We start from the raw sequence: 12,103 nt of genomic DNA, 5'->3' as shown, positions 1-12,103 counted from the left end.
CAAAAACAACCAAAAGCTTTCTAACATCAACTTATGACCCAGATGATTCCAGAGGAGAAAGTGAGGCTGGTGACTTTGCACAGCCCTCCCTCACTTAAACCTGATTCACTTGTATGTCATGGCATCCTGATGTCATGATCCTCTGAGAATGAAGGACAAACAACATCTCCCATTAACCTCTACCTTGGATTCACTGAGTTTCTTCTTCTTTATCTCTTTGAATTCTATCCCCATCAGGGATCTCATCCACAGAATGAAAGGATTTAGTAACGGAATAAACATTGGAGGTCATCTTGTTCAGGCCTATTATTTTACAGATCCCTGATCGTAGGTCCGAAATCTAGAGTGGAAAGGGATCTTAGAGGTCACCTGGTCCAACCTCTTTATTTTATAGATGAGGAAATAGGGAAAAAGAGAATGACAATAAGTATTAGAGATAGTGCTCTTTCCATTGTGTCAGTTTGAGCCATCATCATCATCACTACCACCACCATCATCATCATCAATTCTTCCTTATCCAATTCAATTCAATAAACATTTATTGAGCCCCTACTACATCCTAGGCATTACACTAAGCCCTAGGGATGCCAAAGACAGTCCCTGTCCACAAGAAGCTTACATTTCAATGAGGAAGATGATAGATTGTATAAGATAAATAAATCCAGAGGAGGTTAAAGGGCATCTGAGAGGGAATGGCACCAGTAGCTAGGGAGAACCAAGAGAAGGTCCTTGAGGAGGTGGTGCTTGAACTGAATCTTAAAGGAAAACAGGGATTCTAGGAGTCAGAGGCTGGGGGTGAGCATTCAAGACATGCAAATTAGATGGAGTGTTATGTTCTAGGGAAAAAAACACCAATCTCGTAGAACAGTGTTACCAGCCAATAGAGTATGTGAAGGGAATGCAAGGTAAGAAAATCAGAAGGTCAGGAAGGACCCAGGTTGTGATGAGCTTTAAATGCCAATATATATCTTTGTTCTTGGAGGTAATAGGGAGCTACTGAAATCTGATGGAAGCAGGAGTTCACAGTCTAATGGGGGAGATAACATGCAGACAAACATATACAAAGCAAGCTAAATGCATATTTGGAAGTAAATAATGAACAGAGGGAAGGCTCTGAAATTAAGAGGCATTGGAGAAGCCTTCTCCTAGAAGGTGGGATTTTAGTTCAGGCTAAAAGGAAATCTAGGGCCCTAAGAAGACTCAGGCATGGCAGCCATGGCCGAGGGTGTCCCTGCAGCCCATCAGGAGGGTCTGGGACCAGAGAATGCCATGGTGGAGACAGCCAAGGAGACCACTGAAAGCCCACTGAGGCAGACATCACAGGGCTGTGCCAGGACTCGTTCTCCAAAATGACTGCATAGCTGATGGGCGAGCTGACAGCCACCAGTGAAGACTACAAACTTCTGGAAAATGTGAACACCCTGGCTAGCTTGAAGTATCTAGAAATGAAAGATATTGCAGTAAACATAAGTAGAAACCTAAAGGACTTAAACCAGAAATATGCAGCTTTTGTTTTTGTTTTTGTTTTTTTATCCGTTGTTACAAGGGATGATTCCCTGGGGAAAGGAGGGGAGGGGGGATATATTGGGGAATGAAGGTTTTACAAAGTGAAAAACATCAATAATCACTTTAACTGAGGATCAAGTAGCAGCTCTTGGGCAGGCAGCTGGCAAGTTGGATGCATATTCAAAGAAACCAGAAGTTAGAAAGTACAAGAAGTTAGAGAGGCGATGAAAGAATTCTTTAACTACAAGAATGTTTCATAAGAGCTGAAATAAGTGGGATGGAATTTATCCCTCTGCTCCAGTTCCTAAAAGGAAGTAGTGCTGCTGATCCAAGGAGAATCCCAGCCCCCACCTCTGGTTGGATGTCTAACTCTGGCCATCCCCAATGTTCTCCTAAACCTGGAGCCCCATCTTATCGTGTGCTTCGTTGTGTGCCCTGGACCAAGGCTCAGAAATCAGGATCAACCTCATCCAGAGCAGACACAGATGAGAGGCTCTCGTCTCCCTGTCTCTCTCCTCCCTTCTTCTCTATCCCCTAGGGTTCCTCCCCACCCCTTCATAACCTGTTCTTCAATTTAAATAATAAATGCTGATGTACGACCCTCAAAAAAAAATAAAAGGAAATCAGTAGTCAGAATGAGGAGGGAGAGCATTCCAGTCTTAGAGGACAGAGAGGATATCCCATCCACATCCAATCAGTTCCTAAATGCGATTGATTCCCCACCAAATCATTTCTCTCTTCTTTTCTCTCCTACCACCACCATCCTAGTTCAGTAAATGAACTTGATTGGACCTTTCCAATATAACTGATCACCTGGCCTTTCTTTGGTCTGCCCCTCTCTAATCTATACATAGATCTGATCAGATCACTCTTCATGGGTTTCCCAGTGCCTCATGGATATAATACAAACTTTTTAACCCAAATTTCAAAACTCTCCATAATCCAGTGCCAAGTATCCTTTCCAGCTTTATTTCACACTGGTTTTCTTGGGGTTTTGTCATTTTTATTTTGTTTTTGTCCTTTAGAAATGTCATTTATTAAAGAAGTTGGAAGCGTGATCACCAAGGACACTCACTACTGGCAGAAGATGGTTAGATGAGGGCTTGAACTCTGATTGGAGGGGAGTCACATTAGTCTTCTTGAAGGGCACTTAAGTGGTAAAGTGTATGGAGCACTTAGTCTTGAGTCAGGAAGACCTCAGTTCAAATCTAGCCTCAGTCACTTACTGCTATGTAACCCTAGACAAGTCATTTAATCTATCTGCCTCAGTTCCCTCATCTATAAAATGGAGATCACAATAGCACCTACCTCATAACGTTTTTGTGAGTCTCAAATTAGATAATATTTGTAAAATGTTTAACTCAGTGCCCGGCACACAGTAGGTGATTAATCAATGCTTATTTACTTTCTTTACACACTCTTCTATGTTCGGGTAGAACTATTCAAATCCTATGCTGTCCTCTTCTGCCTCAATGTCACTGTATGGACTGTCTCAGTGCCTGGAATGAACCTTCTTTCCCATCTTTTGAAGCCCTTCTCTTCTTCTAAGACACAGGTCAAATACCATCTCCTCCAAGAAGCCTTCCCTGATTCCCCCAGTTAGAAATGATCTCTGAATAGAACACCAGCCCTGGAGTCAGGAGGACCTGAGTTCAAACCTGGCCTCAGACACTTAACACTTACTAGCCATGTGACCTTGGGCAAGTCATTTAACCCCAATTGCCCCTCCAAAAAAAAAGCAGAAGAAATTATCTCTTCCATCCTCAACTCTTTTGTGCCTACGCTCAAACCTCCTCTATTTACTCAATCATGTTCTAACTTGCTATCTGAGTAGGTATCAAATCCTCTCTACTACATTGTAAATTCCTTGAAAGCAAAGTCTCTGATGTATTTTTTTTTCTAAAATTTTAAATTTTATTGATATGCTTCACTTTTGTAAAACCTTCATTCCCCAATACATCCCCCTCCCCTCCTTTCCTGGGAGTCATCCCTTACAACAGAGAATCAAAAACAAAAATAAAAAAAGCATGCCAAGAAAATGAATCAACATATCAGCTAAGTACAGCAAAATATTCAGTGTTATAAACACATAGTCTCCCACCTCTGCAAAGGAGAGCGTTGCATTTTCTCCTGGGCCAAGTTTGGTGATTATTATACAGTATAAGGATTTTTTTTCTTTCAATACTTTTCTTAATATTTCATATCCATTTATTTCTTGTGGTCTAGTAATAGGCCCCTAGGTGGTGCAGTAGATACAGCATTGAGCCCAGAGACCGGAAGACCTAAGCCCAGTTCTAGCCACATTTACTAGCTATGTGACCCTGGTCAAGTCACTTAACCTGTTTGCCTCTGTTTCCCAATCTGTGAAGTGGGGACAATAATAGCACCTATCTCTCAGGGTTTTGGTGAGGATCAAATGAGATGATAATTGTACAGGGCTTAGCACAGTACCTAACACATAGTATGTGCTCTGTAAATGTTAGGTTATTACGACACTGCATTCATACCTGAATTTTTCCACACACATCTTTTATTTTATTTCTTGAGAAACACTGCATTGCACATAATAGGCATTTAATGAATGTTTGTTAAACCAAAAGGAATAGACTCTTTAGTTATTTTGTTTTTCCCATCTATATAATGAGAATACCTATCAGATAATCACAATATGGGGCAGTTAGGCATAGTGGATAGAGCACTGGGCCTGAAGTCAGGAAGACCTGAGTTCAAATCTGGTGTCAGACACTTACTCAGACTCTGGGCAAGTCATTTAATCCTGTTTGCCTCAGTTTCCTCATCTGTAAAATGAGCTGGAGAAGGAAATGGCAAACCACTCCAGTATCTCTGCCAAGAAAATCCCAAATGGGGTCATGAAGAGTTGGACATGACTGAAAAACAACTAAACGATGCCACCAACAAATCATAATATTCCTTGCTCCTTCCTTACCTTGAAAAGCTACTGGAAGATGAATGAAATGCTGCTAGGGTGAATTCCTATGAGCATCTAGTCAGGGGTGGGGAACCTGCTGCCTTGAGGACACATGTGGCCTTCTAGGTCCTCAAGCAGGGACTTTTTGACTGAATCCAAGTTTTACAGAACAAATTCTTTTATTAAGAGGATTCATTCTGTGAAGTTTGGATTCAAAGGGCCACACTTGAGGACCTAGAGGTCCACATATGATCTCAAAGCCACAGTTTTCCCACCCCCAAGTCTAAGTCAAAGGCAGTTAGGTACACAGCACAATGGATAGAATATTGAGCCTGGAGTCAGGAAGACCTGAATTAAAATATAGTCTCAGACATTTATTAACTGTGTAACTCTGAGTAAATAACTTAACTGCTATTTGCCTAGGTTTCCCTAACTGTAAATTGGGAATAATAATAAAACTATTTGCCTGTTGTAAAGATCAAATGAGGGGGCAGCTAGGTGGCACAGTGAATAGAGGACCTGAGTTCAAATCCGACTTCAGACAATTAAAAAAAAACTAGCTGTATGACCTTGGGCAAGTCACTTAACCCCAATTGCTCTACCTTCCCCCCTCCAAAAAAAAAAGATCAAATGAGGAAATTTTTGTAAAGCTCTTAATACGATGCCTGGAACATAATAGATGTCCAATAAATTCTTGCCTGTTCCCTCCCTTGGATAAATCACTTCGCCCTCTTGTTCACCCTTCAGTTTCTTCTCCTAGGAAATGATCTCTTAAAGCTCCCTTAAAGTCTATGAGATTCTTTGGTTCTAGGTCAATAGAAATACAGTTATTCCTTCCACATTGCAACTTTCCCCATCGCAGTTTCAATATAGCATGAGTCAACATAAGAAATTAAATGGGAATTTGGGGGGAGTTTGTGGAAGCTACAGATGACACCCAAAGGTCATCAGATGACATAGAATAAGTTTTTTTAAAATTTGACATTGACCTGGACACATAACCTGTGACCCAATACTTAATCTAAATTTTACAATAAGGTACTGTAAACACCCCATAAAAGAAAAAGAAAACATTTAGACTTTTTCTCTGGTATGAAGAGAGAGGCAAAAAATATTACATGGATTTTTCAGGTTGCAAGGGCACTGTGCCCCTAACCCCTGCAATGTGGAAGAGATAGGTGTGTAAGTATTAATGATCAGAGAGGCTTCAGGTCTCAGGTTATAGGACACCAGTGGTGTGGGTTGTAGGTTGTAGGACTGTGGTCAGCAAAGATTGGCAACAACTAGAATGAGTCTGGTACTTGATCTAAGATACTGGCCCAAACCTCACAATGTCATTTCCCCCAAACAGCCCTATATGTCAATAGCTGTGACTTGCACGTAGCCAGAAACAATGAAGAACATCACACCAAGGAGATCAGTTCCAAGCGCCTCATTGTCCGAAGAGGACAACCCTTCACCATCACTCTGCACATCCGCCCAATGGTTAGAGGATTCCTTCGGGTTTTAAAGAAGGTCACTCTTGTGGCTCAAACAGGTAGGTAACGTTGTCCAAGGCTGAACACATTTCCCAGGTGGCTGGGAAATTATTGTCCTTCTTATCCATTTAGAGGCCACTAGGCGGCACAGTAGATAGAGAACTGGGCTTGTAGATCTGAGTTCAAATCTAACCTCAGATACTAGCTATGTGACCCTGCACAAGTCACTTAATGTCCTTAGTACATAATAGGTGCTTAATAAGTACGTGTCTCTTTGCCTTTTCTTCCATATGTGGTAAGGCACTAAAAGGTAAAGGCACAATTACATCCAATATTAGACACCCTCCAGCTAATGGACTGGCCCAAATCACTGATGCCAGGTCACTGACTAGAGATCACAGGGCTGTGAAATGACGAAGTGATAGAACTTGTAGAGATGGGGAACCCAGGATGTCACTGAAAGGCAAAGGTAAGGACAGTTTAGCTCAAGAGAATTTGGTGGCTCTACCCTATACCTCTGGCTGTAAAATGTACTGGCCATAGGCAGTCTCACAAGTACCCTGAGAGATACTCTGGCCCTGACTATACTTTTTTTTAAATTTGTAAATATTGTACAAATTTTGATAGCTTCAATGGTATATGCGGCCAAAATAAAAACTTGTATTAAAGTTGGTGCCAGGTTGTGACGTGGTGCCCCTCCCCCTGGGCATTAGTGATGTCTTGTCTTCTTTGCTTAATGTCCAGCTTGTCTTCTGAATGATGCTCTCAGGTCTAGATCCAGCTTCTCACCTTGTTCCTAGTCCAGAAGTCAGGGGGTGGCTACCCCCTTGACTAGATGATTAGGGACTCTGCCATCTCTTAATACTGGCTACATGATAAATTTTCCATTTCCAGGAAATTTCCCTGAAAGATTCCCAGCTAGGGGTGGGGAGTTAGTTGTTAAAGTAATTCTGATAAACCCCTTCTGTTTAAAGTCCCCTTGCAGGCTTCCAGACACAAATTGGGGGAGGGGGTGCTGCTAGGCCTTCCAGATGGGTCTGTTCCAGAGGTCAGCGCCCCTCCAGGGATGGGAGCAGGTCCACAGGGCCTGCTCTGCCCTCTGACCCTCAGAAGGCCTTCTCCAGGAGCCAGGCCTTGAGCTGTTGATCAAAGTAACCCTTGATACGCATGGTTCCAGTCACCTCGATCTGTGTAACAGGCATCTTCCCCATAAGAGGAGTCAGGAATTCTTCCACATCTTTCTGCAGGGCCCAAATGCCTGACTATACTTTTAAAATACTAAATTCTATATTTCTGGATTAAAGGAAAAAGGAAATCAAGGAATGGATGGAGGTTAGAGGTTGGCAGGAGTGAGGGGGAAGGAGAGACTGTAAAGAAAATTGGGCAGATGTGGGGCAGCTAGGCAATGCAGTGGATAGATCACTGAGCCTAGAGTTAGGAGGACTTCAGTTCAAATCCATCCCCAGATACTTACTAGCAGTGTGTCCCTCGGCAAGTCACTTAACCTCTATTTGCCTGAGTTTCATCATCTATAAAATAGGCTAGAGAAGGAAATGGCAAACCACTCCAATATCTTTGCCAAGAAAACCCTAAATAGGGTCACAAAGAGTCAGACGTGACTGAAATAACTGAACAACTTCCTAACTCAAAGCCCAGTACTGTACTCTATGCTCTATATCAAGTGGGGAATCTGAAGCCTCAAGGCCACATGCAGCCCTCTAGGTCCTCAAGTGTAGCCCTTTGAATCCAAACTTTGCAGAACAAATCCCCTTAAAAGGATTTGTTCTGTAAAACTTGGACTCAGTCAAAAGGCCATACCCAAGGACCTAGAGGGTCACAGGTGACCTTGAGGCCACAAGTTCCCCACCCCTGCTCTATATTATGTCTCTCATAATGATAGTAATATAGATGAAGACATTCTGAAATTTTATTGTTATTATTATTTGGATTTGCTGTATCAGCACTGACAGGACATTTTTTTTTAAAAGCAGACCTAGTGTAATAAGGAAGCTTCCTCTATCAAAATGGATCTATAACTGCTCTGGAAAGAATCTCTGAGAGTTGTTTGGGGGCCCTGAAAAATAATTTGTTCCAACACAGAGCTATTATGTGTCATAGGCAGGACTTGAACCCGGGTCTCCCTGACTCTGATTCTGGTTCTCTATCCACTTTACTACACTGCTTCTTCAGCAGGAAGATTGCATTTCTTTTCTCTTATGGTCCAATTTTAATATCATCTTTGCAGAAGCTTGTATAAGTCCTAACCAAGGACTTTTGCAGGCAATCAGAGGTAAGTGACTTGTACAGGGTAACAGTAAATAAATGCCTGAGACTAGATTTGAACTCGAGTCCTCCTGACTCCAGGGCCAGTGATCTATCCATTGTGCCACCTAGCTGCTCTGGGTGACGTATATTTGAACAAACATCTCTCTATACCTCACATCCCAATTTATTTGTACTCATGCTACTGACTCCCTCTCACTCTGAGTCATCACCAAAGGTACCAAATTCCAGACTGATCCCTTTGTGTCCCTTCAGGAAAGCAGCCTTCCAAGACAAACAGGACCGAAGTCACCTTCCCAATCACCAGCCAAGGTAATCCTAAATGGTGGACTGCAGTGGTAGAAGACAGAGATTTCCAAAGCTGGACCATATCAGTGACTGCACCTGCTGACGCCATCATCGGACACTACTCCCTCCTGCTGCAGGTCTCTCGAAGCACTCAATACCCCCTGGGTCACTTCACACTACTCTTTAATCCCTGGGGACGAGGTAAGTTCTGATTCTAGGGCATCAGCTCTCTGGGGAAGAACATGGGCCTGGCTTACCTATGTCTAGTGTGTAGGCAACGAGGTGGCCCACTGGGCTGGAAGTGAGAAAGCCCTGAGTTCAAATCTGAACCTCTTACTAGCTATATGATCTTGGCCACTTACTCTCTCTACTTCAGTTTTTTCATTTGTAAAATAGAGATAATAACATCTATCTCCCAGAGTTAGTGTGAGGCTAAAATAAGAAAACTGTGAGAATAAAGGAATAAGGAAGGACAAAGGAAGTCATGAGGAAAAAAATTTTTTTTAATGTTTTTGTTGGAGTTTTTAACATTCATTTTAAAAATTCGAGTTCCAAATTCTCTCCCTCCATCCAGTCCCTCCATCTATTGAGAAGGCAAGCAGGGGCAGCAAGGTGGCGCAGTGAATAGAGCACCGGCCCTGGAGTTAGGAGGACCTGAGTTCAAATCTGACCTCAGACACTTAACACTTACTAGCTGTGTGACCTTGGGCAAGTCACTTAACCCTAATTTTCCTGCCTTCTCCCAAAAAAAGAAAGAGAAAAAAAAGGGAAGGCAAGCAGCATAATACTCAAAATGAGGTAAAGTTTATAAAGCACTTTGCAAACTTTAAAGTACTATATATATGTATATATATATATATGTATACATATATATGCTAGCCATCAGCAGCCGCGGCAGCAGCCCCCCGTGACGGAAGCTCCCCTAGAGAATACCCTTCCTAAGGTTCAGCAGCACAGCCAGTCATGTGGTGATTCCTAAAGTCACTCCCAGAATCCAACGACTCTAAATGTTCTCTCTATTAAAAAACCTTCATCCAGACTCTTCATTCATCTCTTCCTTTGTTGTTTTTTAAAATTTATTTAATTTTTAATTTATGGAATAAAACAAGAATTTCCATAACACAGTATAATAAAAAGATGATTACACAGGAAATAACAAATCTACTATATACAACTTGCTATTCCTTTTAAATATATATATATATTAAAGTTATCATGTGAATTTCCTCCTTTGGTTTCAATCCGGGCACATCACTGCTACTGTTATTAGTCCTGCAGTAGAGGAAGGTAGAAAACGCCAGGAGCTGACCACAGGAGAACCCAATTCCACCAGTAGCCTCCTCCTTCTAAGGCTATAAGCTGGGGTTCCTGTGACTCCTAAGGAAATGGAAGTTTTACTTATAGGGAAGAAATCTTATTATTTTTCAGGGTGATCTGATCAGAGAGAAGCTGGTAAATGTTTAATAATAAGATCTTTGGGGTGGAATGTACACATAAACACTTTTAAGCTTAATCTGAATTATTAATATTTTCTCAATCACTTTCTTAAGTCCAGACAATTTATAAAACAATAAATCAAACCCTGATTTGTTGCACTTACCTATTCCCAAGGAGTATTAAATGCTCACACTGAAGATTTAACAATCATCTCCCAAAGTCCATCTGAGCTGGCTCCAGCCACTGGTCTGATCCTTGCAGCCAGCTAGAGCAGAAGCTCATAAATGACTAGCCTTGGCTGGTAACAAACACTAGTCTGGTGTTGGCTGTATCTATCTCCATGGGATTTGCAGATGATGTAAAGGTAGGAAATATAGTCACACATTGGGTGACAGAGAGCTTAACAGGCTAGAACACTGGGCTGACTCTAATGAGATGGAATTTCAAAAGAATCAATGTAAAGTCTTAACCTGGGTGCAAAAATTAATCATCAAAAGTAAAAGATGGAGTAGCACTGTTTATCTGAAAACTACAACAGGGAAGGAGAGCTAAGTGAATTGCGAGCGAACTATGAGACAACTGTGTGTGACAACCAAAAAGTGAACATGATTTTGGGTTGAATTGAGAAGTGTCATTTCCAGGAATGGAAGTGATAATCCCTTTGTACTCTGCTCCTGTCAGACCACATCTGAAATACTGGGTTCTGTTTTGGGGGCCAGCGTTTGAAAAGGGCACAGATAGATTGAGTATGCAGCAAAGGAGGACAACCAGGAGGGTGACATGCCATATGGAGATGGGCTGAAAGACCTGCAGACATTCACATGGAGATGAGACTTCTCAATGGTGACATATTAGCTGTATTCAAATATTTGAAGGACTGTTAAATGGAAGAAGGGTTGCGTTTCTCTGGTCTCATAGGGCAGGACCAAGAGCTTTTTTGTTGCTCATTCATTTCAGTGATGTCCAACTCTCTGGATCCCATTTTGGAGTTTTCTTGGCAAAGATACCAGAGTTGTTTGCTGTTTCCTTCTCCAGCTCATTTTATAGATGAGGAAACTGAGGCAAATAGGGTTAAGTGACTTGCCCAAGGTCACACAGCTAGTTAGTGACTGAGGTTGGATTTGAACTGAGGTCTTTTTGACTCCAGACCCAGCACTCTAACCACTGCACCACTTAGCTGCCCCTTGAACAAATCTAAGTATATACAAACTAAGCAGAATAAATACAATATAAATGTGAATTAGTTCAGAAGGGCACAACTACTTGGCAGGATCCGGAAGGCTGAACACATTGGCTTATTAGGATCTGCCTTGGGAGGTTTTTCCTGTCTGCAACTGGAAGTGTCTCTTTGGGTGTCAGCATTTTATTGACTTTTCTCATCTGCAGGGTAATTAAATTGATTGTTTTCAAAAATCTATTATAGATTCCAAGGACATATAAACCTCTCTTGGGTACTGTATTACAAGTCATACCTCACTTGGGTACTGAATCACAAGTCATCTCTACTCATTAACTTATGGGATGCTTGGAATTGTGTTCTCTTGATCTCAGCAGGAAAATTTAATCAAGATAATGAAGAAAGAGATGTCCTGATTTTAAGCCTAGAACTTAAAAAAAAAAAAAGATCATAGTCCATAATAAAGGAATGCAGCTATGTAGCTAGAAATGAGTATCTACACAGTGAGCTATCACCTTCTTTTTCTGGAGGACTCCAAATTTCAGGACCACCTTCAAAACTCGGCTTGAGGTCGTTTTAAGAGTTGTTGAGCTATCTTCATAGAAGATACCCAGAGTGAAGGGACTCCCAAGAGGAGAATATGGGATATGGGGAACTGGAGAGAATTATTAGGATATGCAGCTCCACTTGAGCCATTCCTTCTGGAGTCCTTCCTTCCCTGTATCCCTGGGGCCATTTTAATCGCCCACATGGGTCTAGAGAAGAGCTAGAGCATCTGGGCAACAGCTGGAGGAGATGTATGTACTGCCCTGGTTCTGAACTTCTTAGCAAATAGGACAGTCACCTTGATAAACACCTATATATTCTTCTCAAGTTCCCCAACCTGTCCTTTAAGGTTAGAACTAGAACTCTTAGAGCGGAAGAAGTCCATGAGGGTTCTAGATCAACTTAGAACCCTCAGAGTAAAAGAACTCTAGATCTCATTTCTCTCCTACCTCAATGGCA

The 12,103-nt window shown here is 41.8% G+C and overlaps 1 protein-coding gene across 2 annotated transcripts in view; it reads left to right on the top strand.

The window, feature by feature from the left end:
- Nucleotides 1-12,103, top strand: part of EPB42 (erythrocyte membrane protein band 4.2) — a 39,102-nt gene that overhangs the window by 5,180 nt on the left and 21,819 nt on the right. For both annotated transcript variants that reach the window (XM_069105868.1, XM_069105867.1), the window contains exons 2-3: nucleotides 5,787-5,972; nucleotides 8,452-8,685. In XM_069105868.1, the coding sequence (XP_068961969.1) occupies nucleotides 5,787-5,972; nucleotides 8,452-8,685 (420 nt within the window). The remainder of the gene's footprint in view (nucleotides 1-5,786; nucleotides 5,973-8,451; nucleotides 8,686-12,103) is intronic.

The sequence above is a fragment of the Petaurus breviceps genome, unplaced genomic scaffold, assembly GCF_028583685.1.
Source record: "Petaurus breviceps papuanus isolate PSGF00001 unplaced genomic scaffold, PetGlider_PUasm1.0 77, whole genome shotgun sequence".
NCBI lineage: Eukaryota > Metazoa > Chordata > Mammalia > Diprotodontia > Petauridae > Petaurus > Petaurus breviceps.
Note: the sequence above shows the minus strand (reverse complement) of the source record. Positions and strands in the feature narration are given on the sequence as shown.